This window comes from Clarias gariepinus, chromosome 13 (genome assembly GCF_024256425.1).
Source record: "Clarias gariepinus isolate MV-2021 ecotype Netherlands chromosome 13, CGAR_prim_01v2, whole genome shotgun sequence".
In the NCBI taxonomy this organism is placed as follows: domain Eukaryota; kingdom Metazoa; phylum Chordata; class Actinopteri; order Siluriformes; family Clariidae; genus Clarias; species Clarias gariepinus.
The window spans coordinates 18,290,038-18,305,846 of record NC_071112.1 but is presented as its reverse complement, the minus strand read 5'-3'; the positions used below and the strand labels follow the sequence as shown (position 1 = coordinate 18,305,846).

At 37.1% G+C, this 15,809-nt stretch overlaps 1 protein-coding gene across 1 annotated transcript; it reads right to left on the bottom strand.

Moving 5' to 3' along the window:
- Positions 1-2,166: 2,166 nt before the first annotated feature.
- On the bottom strand, positions 2,167-10,300 carry entpd5a (ectonucleoside triphosphate diphosphohydrolase 5a). The gene is made up of 13 exons (XM_053509913.1): positions 9,790-10,300; positions 8,899-8,978; positions 8,327-8,470; positions 7,793-7,868; positions 6,983-7,018; positions 6,545-6,633; positions 6,279-6,358; positions 6,127-6,188; positions 5,920-6,021; positions 5,025-5,168; positions 4,884-4,940; positions 3,853-3,968; positions 2,167-3,641 (listed from the first exon to the last, which is right to left on the bottom strand). Exons 1-13 carry the CDS (start codon positions 10,043-10,045, stop codon positions 3,558-3,560), a joined length of 1,326 nt encoding a protein of 441 aa, XP_053365888.1. The 5' UTR covers positions 10,046-10,300; the 3' UTR covers positions 2,167-3,557.
- Positions 10,301-15,809: the final 5,509 nt, after the last annotated feature.

Sequence of the window (15,809 nt, the reverse complement as noted above, 5' to 3'; positions counted from 1 at the left end):
TCATATTTTCATATACTCACATTACTATCATACTTTAGATAACTTCATATCTAAAGTTATTGCAGGAAAAGCATGACACCCTACTCTTCGACTGTATTATATTAATTTTAAGTTCCTGTTGTGTGCAGAAGACTTAGTACCGCTCCATCCCACAGCACAGCTTAATTACTGTACATCCTACATAAACACTACCAGACATGGTTTTCAGAATAGAAGTAAAAAAAAGAAAAAGAATCACTTTGCCCTGTGTAGCCGAATTGATCTAAAAACACAAACTCCATTGGATACCATTAAGGTAGAAAGTTTTCGTAGGCTTGAGGTCAGGACTGTATGAAGATACCGCAATAACTCCTAGCCAAATTTCTTTAATGTGCAAGTGATGATGGTCAACGATTGTGTGTACAGTTCCCACAGACAGATTTGTATCTTCTACAGGATGGCAACACGATATCTATACATTTTTTTTAAACTCGGGCAATATACACACTTAATGTTTGCCGGAGCAACTGCAGTGGCACTTGAATGCCCCTTATACAATGTTAAGCAAAATTTCACTACCATGATTTAACAAATATTGGTTTGTTCTGGTTACCTGAGAAATCTTTCAGGGCTCTGTACTTGCTCCCTTCTTTTTCTCAATTTAAATCACTTCTCCAGTATGTTTTATCATATTGTTTTAAGGTAGTCCTACATTTTAAACATCTGAGCATTCATACCCATGTCTTCACTGGGTTATTGTCTTCTTAAGCTTGACCTTTAAATACTTGATCTTACGCTAAGATTTTTGCAGTACTGCAAGAATAAAGCTTACAAATTTACAACCCCTAAATTTTTATGATTGCAGTAATTTATTTAATTATAGGTCTTCATGCCAAAATATAACTGATATATATCCCAAATTCAGCTCCTGGATATAATTGTCCCATATTTCAGCCAGCATTGGCCCATCTGTGGCCAGTTTTAGCTACCTTGCTTTGCTCTGTGGGACTGTCATTTGTTTACCCATCTCTCAATGTATTAAATATACAGTAACATCACCTTTCACACCTCCATATTCCTAAATGCATACGCTCCAGATTGACTTCAGTACTGGCATTATGTCCATTAACCTGTTAGTAAGGATCATCTGATGCAAGTGAATGTTTACTAGATATGATGTTCTTTTATTTGTGGCCAATCCTCCAGTGCAGGGATGACAAATCTAAGATATGAAATGTATCTTATAGTGGTAAGTGACTACCTGCTCTCATCTTTATTTACCAATCCATTTCGTTTCAACCACTTCTAGATCCATTCTCTCATCACACTGCTTTTAAGACTCTTAGGTCTACTTGTGAAAGGTGATTGCATGAACATTTTTCTTTGTTGCAACTGACCATGAGGTTGAGATTTTGCGCTGTATAGAACACCTTATAAATAAATGTTTAATTAATTATACAGTAAGTAAGAATGAAATACTTTCTTGTAATGTTTCCTAAATTACATCTTACAAAAATTTTGAAATGTTCAAAAGAAATGTATTTTGAGACTAAGCAGAAAATTTTCTAAATTATAATTCTGAGAATATTAAGGTGGTTCATAATTGCCAGCATAGTTTGTAAAAATTAACCATGGTTTTATTATTATTTAGTTTAAGAATCTTTTCACCTTTGCTCTGTGCTTTTTCAAAATGTTAATTTCATAGTTGCTGATAAGACACACAAGCCCTTGCAAATCTCTGTTGTTTTATAGTTGTAAATAAACTTAAAACCCAGTGATTTCATCTAAATTACAAACCATGTATCTATGTATATTGTATGTATAAACAGAAATTAGTTTGAGCTGCTGCTGATGTTTTTTTTTAGTTATAAATTGTTTGTGTGGCTCAAAAAAAAACATACATTTTATAGACAAAGCTTACTTAGCTCATTATGAGCTCTTAAATGAAAATATTTGTAGAATCCCTGCACAATACAAGTGGACCGAGAATAAAACCTTGGGGCACTCCTTATGGACCATAGCTAGTATAAAGATGTTTTTGACTGTGGTGATGTTTTGATTTACTAGATGATGCCCCAGAAAACTATTAAATATGGATCAAATATGATCTTTTCAGAACAATCCACAAGTATATCATGCCTTGTAACTTAAAGGTCCAAAGTTTAGAAGTCTTATACAATTAGTGTTTATTTTTTTAATTCACAGGGTACATAATCAACAGTGACTGAAACAGGTTGAAGCATATTAATAGCATTTGCTGTGTTTGTCAGTAAGCATAAAGCTAATCATTAACCTTTTTTAATATAATCACACTTATTTCTGCCACATAAAACATGAATAATAATACTATTGATGATTAGTTGATCTTTACAGTCTTGAGTAATGTGTATATACATATAGGCATAATAAAATATTAATGTAATACATACAAATAAAGTAACAATGTTGAATATGCACGGTTATGCATTCAGGTAACCACACATAATAAATATTTATACAATAATTCACAAATGACACGTTGCATATTAAGTGCATTAAGCCAAACACCTTTTGTCTTTAACACATTCCAACAAAAGTGTTCAACTCATATGCCAGGGTATCTGTAATGTGGCAAATGCAAACAGTGTACTAACATCACTAGATGATTGGGTAATTTAGGTAGAAACCTGAGTTCATATGAATAGACAAATCAGTAATGCTTTCACAATTTGGCTCTCTCAATTTTGTAGTTACATGTCCAAAATATCTAAAAGATTTCTGTTGTAGCACTAGACGGTCCAGTCCAACATGAAGGTAAAGCTTCTCAACATACAAGCAGACATACATAAATACACTCGTACATAAATTCATACAACAGCATTCATGCACTTGACCAAAATCAGTGATGTTTTTCATCTATACCCATCTGGACCTGTTTTCCACCAATAATTACAAGCACGACCAACAGTAAACTGCTACAAATATATTGTATAATGAGAGAGTTTAGTATTTTTAGTTGTTGTTTTTTAGAACTGCAATATAATTTTAAGAAGTTTTACAATTTAAATAAATTTATGTTTAATAATGTATGATAGTTACCGCACAGAAACTGATCTGAAGCAATTCTTGCTAGGAGTTCCAATTTATCTCCAAAATGTGTCCATCCCACACACCCACCCCTTCCCATTGCATAAAGTTTTTGCACACAGCATAAGGCAAGGTCCTTAAAAAGCTGTGAATGGTTGTATTAAATCTCACTACCCATCACAAACTCAAAGACTGCCAAAGTAGACAGGCAACGCCTCAAGTGAAACGAAAGCAGGAAAAAAAAGTAAACCCCCAAGTTACAAAAATAAACTAATCCTTAATTAAGCATACAGTAGGAACATGAGGAGTCTGAGGTTGGCCTGGCCATTTTTACAGAAATACAGGTCATTTTGTTGCAGAAAGAACTCCAGGTGTTTGAATGGTAGGGAGTTAGAAGAGTGTGACTACAGTGCAGGGCCGCTTAAACTCAGTGAGGAGTGTGAGGCGTAGGCGAGGTTCCTCACTCTGACCCTGTGTTTACCCACCCAGTGGCACCAAGAAGTCTGCAGGCTTTAGTGAATGTTCAGGTTGTGAAAGTAATCGAAAGTGGCCCCTAAGGCCCAGCTGGTTTCAAAATTGTTCACCTTTTTAGCAAGCTGTAGGAGATATGCACACACAAAACACAGGATTATCATTTTTTTTAATTGCTTAACTGCCTTATTTTACTGCCATTCACGAACCATAAATAGAAATATACTGTATTCATTTCTGCCAACTCACAAATTCACATTAATTTACTTGTGTTTTTTTTTTCATGTAATAATACATTTGCTGTGTCACATAAACACCCAACGTTGAAAAACCCACCTGTAAAACAGTGTTGTCCTTAAAGCCAAATCCCTCTTTTAGAAGGACGGTGATGTAGGTCATGTCCATGCATAAGAAAGGGTTGATAGGACGGTATTTAGTCATCTTGTTGCAAACTTAAAAAAAGAAGGAAAAGGATAGGTTTTATTGTAATCTACAGTTTATTAATTAAAATATTAATAGATTAATTATAAGAAACAAAACCAGCAGGATGTTTTTTTTTTTCATTACAATCAGAAAACAGCCTCCAATCAGCTTAACTTATTGGTAAGAATTACACAACCCACCAAAATATTAATGTAAGTCATGTTTGCCTGTCTGTCACAATACTGCGAAATAGAGACACATTACAGCGTTGACCATTTTTTCTCGAGTCGAGGTGTAAAATAGATTGTTTCATGGCTTAGGTTGCGCAAGCAACAAGGTGTAAGCTGTGACAGTGTTCTTGTATGTGATTAAGTCACAGTTCTCTTGTTAGACATCTGGCAACGAGTGCGCAACTGTCAAAGAGGTAAAGGAGAAGGAGGAGGTCCACCACGTGCCAAAAGTGTCTCATCGAGACAATGTAGCAGTGTGCGCACTACATAAATAAAAGCCTTATATATAATAGACAACTCATTTGCACTCAGGATAAATCTGGCACTTGAGTAATATTTATTATCTGACAGAATCTGGGTAATAAGCCAAAGGCTATAAATCAATGTCAGTCGTCAAGCGCTTATTTGGAAGACTGACCTTCATGCAATAGTCAACATGCCAGACCATTATTCAGATGGCACTAAAAAGTTTCAAGGTAGTAGACTGGGCAGATACAGAGGTAACAGAACACACAGGGTCAGGTATTTGTGTGGGAGAGGGACAGAGTGTGTTTATGTGGTAGCGAAGCTGTCATTTTGTGAAGGTTGTGCGATTGTCGGAAGTCTCGAATGCAAATAAGCACTGAGAGTTTATATTTGTACAGTGTGTACGGTAGGGCTTTGACCTGAATGTGCCTGGGAGAGAAGAAAAACTTCCAAAGGCTGGTGTCTTACCTTCTTTGGCTCTCTTTTTGAAATCTCTGACCTCCACAGAACCACCTCTGGAGCCATCTAAGAAAATTAATACAGTAAGTCAGCCTCAGAATTTTTTCTAAATTAGCAGAAAAAAGAAGAACAAAAGCAACAATCTATTACCAATAAGACCAGACTCCACAGCTCTGTCAAAGTAATAGGAGAAGGCATAGAAGACACTGTTTCCCTTGACTTCATATGGCTGGTGTATGATCCCTTTCACCACACGCAACACTTCATGATAGCACAATTTATATCCAGCATAACCTGTGGATGCAAGATTTAATAAAAAGTGATGCACTTGTAAACTTACCCATTTTTCTCATGCAGACTGTTGAGTGGGAAAAGTTTATGTTATTAAATGTAAAAAGAAAGTACAGAACATAAGGCAAATACAATCATCAAGTATGACCTTGGATTTAAGAGGTCCTACCTCAGAAGCTTAAAATAGACTTGCTACATACTTAGTTAAGCTAGGTGTAAAGGCATATTGAGCGGGAATGCTGACACAGGCTACACTTAGAGCAGATGCCAAGTTTGTTAACGATTTCAAATTATGAAATGGGAGTGGTCATGATAAAGCTGCAAGCTATGTGAAATGGAAAATGCCAAGCATGTGACCCAACCAGTATCTCTTGGCACCATGACTGCGGTAAGGGAGTGTTATATCATTTGAGGACTCAACTAACAATTTTCTCTTCACTTAAATACAATGTTTGCAGAATTATTATTGTTCAAATGCCTGAGAGGTGGACAATTACATGGAACTGGCAAAACCCTGAATGTGCTGTTTGGCTCCACAGTTTCCCAATTACACCCTCACTAAAGTACCGTAAAATTAATGTCTTGAACTCAATTTTGCTCAACCTTGTGTAATGGGTTACTCATATCAAGGATATTTTGGAACTGAGTAATAACTCTTAGAATCATTGTCTCCTGTGAGACCTGGGATTAACGTTGATCCTTTTTTCTGTTGTGGAAAGGGGAGGGGTGGGATGGTTGCTTGTTAAGCTCTTACCATCTGGAATTCCACTGACTTTGTAGGTGATTCCACCAAAGGTCCAATCTTCTCTGAACTTCTTAGGTAGGCAAGAACTTGTGAAAACCTTGTAGTCAAGACCTAGAGGATGCACAAGTTGGTACAGTCTTTTAATCACCAATGGACCCTATAAAGATAATTGGTTAAATGCGTATAACTGTGCTGATTATTTAAAGGAACACCTACCATCTGCCCCAAGTGCACCAAGAGTGGCCAGTCGGGCTGCAAAAACTCCATTTCCAAGGTAACTACAAAAGAAAAAAGGTTGGTATACAGATCAATTTTGAAATACATTTGTATGAGAGCAATATAGAAAAAGTTTTTCTACAAAAAAATACCTGTGGGTGTAAAGCTTGTAAGTGGTGTTGAAGATGTCAAATTGTGCAATGTAATCATGAGGAGCACTCTCCACTGTTTTCTGCAGAAAATACCGATATGACATTATATATCTTTGCCACAGTCAGATTGTTTTGAACCATTTTAATTATTTCATTAAGGATGTCCTGATTTATTGGCCATCAGGGTTCATGTCTGTCATGTCTGACATGTCTGTCACCCAGGGAGTGTAGAGATCTCTTTCATAATCTGTTAATCAAAGACAAACCTTGGATTTTGGGAGAAATGTGATCTGGGTTGAACCTCCACCTAGATCCAGGATTCCTACAGTTCTCCTGGTATTGGCATACAAATGACCTATAACACAGGAATATGGCAAATTATATATAGGATAAAATTTTAATTGAGTTGTGTATAGAGATTCATCATGACTTTTAATACTGTTTAGTTATATCAATATTTTTTTTTATAAAAGAACACCAGAGCTTATTCTGTCTAAGCTAGACCATTAGGAATGTCATACGGGAGTTTCCCCAAAGTGAAAACTGGATGTCAGGGGCAGATGGATGGAGCTGAGTCATGGCCAGTGAGGAGACACAATTATTTTATCACTCTAAAAACTTCAGTGAGACTCCAGACCAACCACAGGCCACCATCCACCATCTACCGCTGACACCACTTTAGCAAAACATGAGCATTACTTTACCTGTCAGGAAATTCACTGTAACCCAGGCCAGCACTCCTGTAGATAATTAGAGACAATAAATAAGATCATAATATTTTTCCACATTTAATACACTTAACCATATGCATCTGTTCCTTTTATCATGACTTTCATGCTGGAATAGGTTTTTAAGTATAAACTGCATTGAACAATCTTTATAAGTATCAATTTCAAAACAACAGTACCAGTTTCTTACATGAATTTGAAGTTACCAAGGTGTGATTTCTTTTTTCTGGCAGCCTACGCCCTACTTTGGGATACCGGCCCACCATTGAGTCATTGCCATAACTTTGCCACCTGCTATTAGTGGTTTTAAGCTCTGCCAGATAGCTTTGAAGGATTTTAAGTATACATGCACTGCATGTTTCTTCATTAAGAACAACTCTTATTTCATAAAGTGTGTCCTGATTTCTTGGCCACCAGGGTTCAGCCCAGGTAATTAGACATGTCTGAAATTGTGATATTACTCACAACTCATAAAAGCAGGTAATGACTTGTACATCTGAGCTTGCATTAACAAAGAAAAATGTGTAAAGCTAAATTCTTTTAAAATGTATAATAAATATAAATATATTTAACAATACACGTGGTATTATGAAATACTGTATAACATACTAATGTTTTATAGTGTGTTATACAGTATTTCATGTTTTATGTACACCATATTTCTATAATGTGCTTTTCATATTATAGTATAATTGCATCATGGTATGTAGATAACTATAAAAGGCAGCATTATTTCCAAGAAATTACAGTAGTGCCTAAATGGTGTGCGCACACTCAAAGACATACCTTCATTTGTGCCATTCATGAGGGTCACACTGTTGCTTGGCACATAGAAAGGAGATTCATCAAATACTTGTTTAACCTGCAAACACAATAATTAGTTTTTTTGTGCTTTGTGTTTTTTTGAACCAATATGCAATGTCTATCTTAAATGGTTTAAAATGTATTAAGCTACACAATGAAAGAAGAACCTAAACCTAATGCAAAATCTTTTTATCTGCAGGAAATGCACTGAATCAGTTGAAATTGTCTGGAACCAAGGCCATTTGAAACCATGTCTGTGGTTGCTGTGTTGGTAGAAAAATTCAAAAGCCAGTTTAGCCCAATGTTCCAGACAGCCTCAAAACAGCTGTTTTTATGCCATAGCAGCCTCTAGACCTTTTTTCCTTGCCTTTTCTCTCAATCACACACACAGTGTGGTTAACATCTCCCTGTCTTTGGCGGAATAGTTGGTTTCTCCACCAAACTGTCTAAAGAGAGGACAGATGTGGGGGGGAGGGGGGGGGGGATCAGGGCAGTGAAAATGAGAGCTTGCCTCACCTCGTCCAGCAGAGCCCGGGCTTTCTCCTCGGGCATCATCCGCAGGCCAGCAGTAGCTTTCAGTAACACAGGGGTCTGCCACCATTCCTCTTTTGGGATGGTCTTTTTAGCCACCTTCAGAAGCTGTCTGATGGTCTCTCCGCCCTGAAATAAGCCATTTTTACAAAGTTGAATCAACTGTACGTGAAGCAAATAATAAAAATTCTAACAATTTTTTTAATGAGATATTTTATGGACAGTATGCTAATAGGAAATCTTGTGAACAACCCTTTACAGATCTAGTTAAAAATAGAGGAAAATTTAATTGGTAACATAATGCAAATCAGCCTGTCCCATGTGTGGTTGACACCAAATAAAAAAATCACAAATGTCACTATGACAACAGCTACACTGTCAAAGAGTTAAGTGATCCTTTGGTGAACTGTCTAGAAGCCATATTCCACTATTAACATTACTAACAAAATTTTATTGTCAAATGATCCATCAGTGAAAAAACAAAAATGTGGTATGTCATCTGGATTTTGAGTTAACTATGGTGAAAAAAAACGTTTATAGTAATGTGATGGGCTTACCTCTTCAGGATTATCTCTATATGCTGACAATCCAGGCTTCACAGCATTATACATTTCATTGTCAAGTACCGGGAGCCCAGCTGTCAAAGATACACAGAGACAGATGAATGATGAAACAGTTGGCTTAGAAGACACACATCAGGAATGAACTGTAGTGAACCTCTACAACTCATATATACCAATGGTGCTTGTGCTTAGACTTTTGGCTATTGTGTACTTGGTAAAAGGCTATTGTAACCATAAAATTGTGACCACGACATATTTTCCAGACAGACAAATTACCAGTTCCTACGGACTCAAAGTTTACATCATCGTGGGTGATGCTATGTCTCAACACGAAGAACTTTTTTAAAAATGACTACTAATGCAGACTTTCTAAATTTGATTATTGAAACTGCCTCAGTGGCAAAATTGCAAACTCTTACACTTCCTACACTTATGCTCTCTCTCTCTCTCTCTTTCTCTCTCACACACACACACGTTTTCTCCGCCCGCACATCTCTTTCTTCCCACACAAATGTTTCTGTTTGCCTTAGCACCTCACAGCGAATAATCTTGCAGTACACTCAGACTGCAGGGAGACAGCACTCGGTTCGCAGGTGCAGAACAGAGAACTCAAGAAAGAAACAGTGAGAGAGGCAAAAGGAAAAAGAGAGAGAGAGACAGACAGAAGTCAACTGAGTTTACAAGGCAGGACTACACAGGATCATTTGGAGTTCATATTGAAATGTTTTGCCCTGAAAATAGAGGTAACTATGGACTGGAGCAATGATTTAGAAAATACTGAGACACCTACAAGACTGACAAAGGCACTTACCTGCTGCTAGGTTTAGATGTTCTGTCTGGAATTATTAATAGAGATGAAAGGGAATAGAGAGAGTTAAAACTCACTTCTGTCCTTCTGAATGAACTTGTAGATGTGGATGCGGGTGCCGGAGCTGCCGGCATCAAACATGATCCCATGAAAGATGCGGGGCTTTGGTGGTACCTCTGGAGGCAGAAGATTGTCCATGTTGAATATGCGGTTGCGGTAATTGTAAAAATGGCGATTGTACGAGGGGTGGTTGTAGTATGTTGCTTCAGCTAGGAAGTACCCAGACAAAAGCCACATGGAGACCACCGGCAGAAGAAACAGCTGCTGTGGCATGGTTTTGCTCTCAAGTTGCAGTGCTATCAACAAACGGAGATGTGTAATTTTGCTCTAATATTTTTTGCACTGCTTTTTAAAGAGGGAAATGTTTTGAAAATGTGACTTGCTCTTGTGGAGAAGAAGGCTGAGAAGCATGCAAATGCAGATGGAGGTCAGCAGATGAGGTGAGGAGCTGGAGAGATGAGGAGAGCAGTAGCAGAGTTAAAGAAAAGGAGGGAGGTGAAGACAGAGACACACTCAGGACTGGATGGTCTTCTGTTAACAGTATATAAAGACATAAGGGCCTGGCAGGGGGCCATGCCAAGCAAATCCATCCACCAATCCTGAGGCTCGCCATCTCAAGTCCTCTAGGAGCCATCCCCCACCATCCTCTTCCCCTCCCTAAAAAAAAAAAAAACTCTTGTGGAATACCTGCTACACAGCACAATTTCTTTGTAACCCATAGCATCCTCTACTGAAGTGGCTTAAATACAGATAGAAGTGTTCCTATAAAGCTAAAAGGAGTATATATTAGGACTTTAAAACTGGGTAGACTATTAAGAGGAGGAGTGGTCTTAAAATACACTTTTATGAGTTTACTTAATTAAGACCTATGGTCTTTCTTACTACTTGTGTCAGCTTTGTTACTTAACTGCTATCTCTGTTGACAACAATTTTACCCTTTACTTGCAAACTTCCAAAGTCAGTTTACTTCTTTTAAATTTAACTTTACTTTTTTTTATTATTATTATTATTATAAGAGATATCATACATCTGCTAGTAAAGAATAACAGATGACTAGGCCATTTTTAGGAGGGCTTTAGCCTCCCTAACATTTGTACTCAGCCCCCCTAAAAATTCTCCATAAACTTCACACACACGTCCCCTTTAAATTTCATATAAAAAAAGGCGGCAGACTTCGGCTCCTTCGGCTCCTCCCCGTCTTTTAGCGCGGTCTTCAATTCGCTATCACAGAGTGGGTGATAAGGCAAGGTGTGTGTTTTTCGATAAATTGTTATATCTGCATCAGTGCAGTGCTTTCTCATAAATACAGATTACAAAATGTCATGAGGGATTAATCAGTTAAATCTTCGCTGAGTTCACCCTCATCACACCAGCTGTTTCCTCTAGTGAAAAGCCCTTAACACATCCTCTATGAACCTATAGTCTACTTTATAAAACTATCATGCTGTTGCTGTTTTAATTGGAAAACCTAACTGTCCATATAAAACATTGCACAGTGCATATGGCATTAACTACCAGAGTTATGCAGATAAATCATTAAAAATAGCGACAGCATTTAGTGCACTCCTTTTAGAAAAATATAGATAAAAGGATAGAAAAATCCTTTTTTTGTAATAAATATTATATTGTATTAAATAATGTCCCAAATCGTTAAATACATTTATTAGCGGTAGAGTAGGGTTTTTGTCACTTTGATTTAGAAAAAGTTTCTATTTTAATGAATAGAAACAAACAAAAAAAAGAATGATATTAAAAAAATATGCTTTTTTAAATTAAATTAAAACAATGATGGTCTATATTAATGAATTTGAATAAATAGCCTAGTAGCTATGAAATTTTAAGGGGTTGAATAGAGAACCTACTGTACTGTCTTATTTATGTAACTAAAACACTAAATTAAAATAGATAACATGATGATCAAAGTTTAAATATTTATATTTAACTGTAGATGGAAGGTTTCTCAAGTCACCTTAAAAAAAAAGATGTTCTATTCTTACCTGCTGCTCCCATGTGACTTGAAAAACCTTCCATCTACAGTTCTCTGTTCAGTTCTACAGTTCAGTTCTCTGAAAGGGCAGCCTCTCAGGCACATTAACACTGTGTTCCCAACATTGATTGAAGTCATTGCATCAGAAACTATTTTTCACATTTTTATGTCTGCCATTTTCCAACAAAGGAGCAGTATTGAGGAGCAGTCTGCAGTTACTGCAACAAAACAGCAGTATTGTCAAAGAATTAACAGATACATGTTTGACATTATTGGCACCCACACAGTTTATTCCATTGTCCAGCCTCATAGGTGTGTTGTTTATATTGCTAATCAATGTAAGTTTAAAGTTGTATGCTGTTTTTTGGTTATATTTTTCTGATTGTACCTGTACATAGAAAAAGGTTTATACGGTAAACAGCGTGTGTGATCAAGAAGACTCATTTGAGTACTGATTCTGAACAACTCAAATATGTGTTAAACATCTATAGGGGCTAAACCCCCCTTATCTGAAAATACTATCTCCTGATATTTTGCAGACTGTGCCATTTGGTTCACTTCTAAACTGAAGATGAAGTGTAAAAAGTTAAAAAGTAAAAAAAAAAAAAAAACTTAAAAACTTAATTCTTAACTAAAATGCATAAAGTGAATTTCACAAAGAGGATCAGTGTGTGAACATAACCTAAGCAATAAAATGTTATAAGCAGTAACAAGCATGTGAAAAATCATTTAACTCCCACTCATTGCTTCAATGACCACAGGATTTTCAGCAAGAGGAGAAAATATCTAAAGGCTTGCTTAAAAAGAAGTATGAGAACTATGAGTGGTTAGAATCTCCTCTTTAGGTGGGTGTTTTGCTGGAAAAACAGTTTTAACCATCCTTGCAGTTCTCATAAGATTTTTCTTAATTTGCACTGAACATGTGAGGGAAAGAGACATTTGCAGGCGATTGTTGCTTTGCAGTGAAGGCAGAAGCAGCTATGGATGAGAACTCATTTGAACCGTGTTTTTTTTCCCCACCCTGTTAACATGAAATTTCACTGCCGGGGCAGGAGCCGCATGCACTGCGAAAGGAATTGTTTTGTGGATCTTGTACATAATTTAGCTCTAAAGAAGCTGGGCCACCGCGAGCTTCCTCTTTTCTTCCTTGCTACAAATGAACGTGGTTCACCGCACAGTGCGGCTTCTGATCGGTTCTCATCACTACTGTGATGTGAGCACCGACTGAGGAGAGGCAAAGGAACTGGAATGGACTGCGGAGAATCCCATGCTGGTGTTTTAACATTTTGAGGTGGGAGGAGGGCCATGAAAAGGGCAGAAATGGGAGAGAAAGAGGGGGGAGCAAAGGTGGAGTTTGGCACTGTTTGCACTCCCATCATGCCATTCCTGTCCTGAGCCACTCAGCTTGAGCATGGCAACTGTTCCAACGCTGTAATTTGGAACTAAAAATATAACATTTTCTTTCCTCTTTCAGTTCTTTTTTCAAATTCTGTGGTACCCCATTATGGTTTTTTCTCCTTTGCCAAGCATGCATGTGCTGGACCTCTCATTGACTTCTGACAATTTAAAAGGACACTCCTGGTTATGCCATAGTAACAACGCTGTGTCCTATGAGCTAATTTCATAAGTGGCTGACTAACACTTGAGTGTCATGAAAATGTACTTGGACTTAAACAAAGCCATTATGTCCTGTCCATACTGCCTGATCCAAAAAGAATCCAGTGCAGTCCTCAGGGGTATGAGAATTATGTAAGCATTAAACTTTACAATGGGATACTAGACTGTATGCTCAGCTTGTTTTCTGACACAGACTTACTAAGAAGCATAGTCGTAATTATGTGTACACATAACTGCAGACAATTACTGACAAAGCATTTTGTGGATTCTCACATTTTAAAATTGTGTTTACAGAGTGAAGCAAGGGAATTACTACATATTATCTAACTGATGTGATGAAAAACAAGCTAGAATGATATGGACAAAGCTTGACAAGTTTAACAACTCATTTGGGCATTACAGACTGACAAATATTTTGCTATGAAGAATGAATGATAATTTAAAAACAAAACATTGTTGCTCTGACAGAAGCATCCTGTAATCTACACTTCAGTAAAAAAGTGGAACACTTTTGATACTGAAAATATTTAACAGAAGTATGATGCTTGGGGGGAAAAATCCGCAAACCAGTGTGCAAAACCTGCAAAGCCGCTGGCTTGAAAATGCATTTGTCATGTTTCAGTGTGACTGAACTGAAGATGTGCTGGAACTATTGTAGTTGGTAAATCATAACCTTAATGTTTTATTATCTACACAAATTACAGATTGTGTATATTACTCAGCCACATCACTGCTGTCACAAAAGAATTATAGGGGACTGTAACCTTTAAAGAATCAAATTACAAACTCAATGTTCGTTTAACCTCACAAGAGAAAAAATTTAAGTCTATGTAATTGCTCACATCGTCATAAAGCTCTGCTACATTATGGGTCACATTGTATGGGTCACATTACTGTACATCCCTGATTTAAATCGAGCAAAATCCTTAAAACATAAAGTAAATCCTCCCTTCATCCTTCGTAAACCAGAATCTACAGTATTATAAATATACTACAGTACGTAGGCGGCCACAGAAATGCCAAGTTTGTGGGTGTCCTGCCCAAGAACTCTTACTATAAAGACTAAAACCTTGCAATTACAATTTTGGTGATAATGACAGATTGAAAATGTTCACAGATATTTCTAAAGGGAGAAGGGTCTGGGGATGGAGGGATTTTTTGCTACTGTATCATAGTAATTAGCATTGCATTTAGTTGCCTACCGGCATGCATGTTGCTAAGGCTACTGCTCCAATACAAGTGTTCCTCCTGAACACTTTGCCACATGATCATTTAGCTTTTTCTGTTTGTGGAATGTTGTATGGACACCTTCCAGTTACGTCAGAAATGAACATAAGCACAGACTATCGAGTAGTCTGGAGGCTGGACAGTCTGAATGTAGGCATGTGAGGCCTGGCAGGTACTGCTGGATGGATTCAAATAAATGTTCAGCCCTAAATATATATTGTATGTTAGATGGCTTGGCTTTCAGAGAATGCTAAATCAACTGCAATGTTGTTTTAACTTCTGCGGCTAGTCGCCTCAATCACTCGCCTGAGCAGAGTTCCTCTCAGGACATAGATGGGAGACCCAACTTGCTTGTATAACCTTCTTATCTACCAATCTGTTTTGAATAAAACTTTAGTTTTTACTGTCCTTTTACTTTTAAAGTTCTTTTTTAGTTTTAAAATCATGCCTGAAGAAGAATTAAATAAATATTTTAGTAAGACATGCTGAGTATTTATTCATTCTTCTATTTCGTCTACTAAAATGTTCTTAATAAGCACATGCCATAAACTTCCTGTACAGTGTACCTTAGTTAACTGACTGATGTAGCGGTCATAACCTACCAAATGTGGCACACAGAATAAAAATAAAAAAAAACAGTCAACCGGCAACACGGTCATGGGCTGCCAAGGCTCACTGATTCACATGGGGAGTTAAGGCTGGCTTGTACAGTCCGATCCAATAGAAGACTTACCGTAGCTCAAATTGCTGAACAAATTAAAATGCTGGACTGGTCAGAGTGACAATGCTGACCAGTGGCCACCTTCAATAATGTGTTTGAGGTATTAATCTCCAAATTCTCCACGTCTCAATCCAATGAAGTATTTGTAAGATGTGCTGGAAAAACAAGTCTGGTCCATGGAGGCCCCACCTTGCAACTTATCAGACTAAGGATCTACCATATGATATCTTCTGAGGTGTGGTGGAATTCATGGCTCGATAGGTAACAGCAAAAGAGGATCTACTTAATATTGATATTATAAGGGTATCCATACAATATTTGCAGGTGGTCATAATGTTATAGCTGACCAGTGACTAAGCTTAAAAAAATAGTCTAACCAAAACCAAACACACACAGATCTGGGGAGGCATTTCAATTGATATTTTTCCTCCTGAGTAATTCTCCATGACATTTCATGTGGTTTTAATTATAAGTTTATAGAATGT

What these genes read in the sequence shown, in the direction of transcription:
- entpd5a (XM_053509913.1), bottom strand. Translation starts at nt 10,045, where the DNA reads ATGCCACAGCAGCTGTTTCTTCTGCCGGTGGTCTCCATGTGGCTTTTG. An exon ending in CCCGGGCTCTGCTGGACGAG is followed by an intron (nt 7,869 to 8,326) that starts GTGAGGCAAGCT and finishes TTGTGTTTGCAG; the next exon opens with GTTAAACAAGTATTTGATGA. An exon ending in TACAGTGAATTTCCTGACAG is followed by an intron (nt 6,634 to 6,982) that starts GTAAAGTAATGC and finishes CCTGTGTTATAG; the next exon opens with GTCATTTGTATGCCAATACC.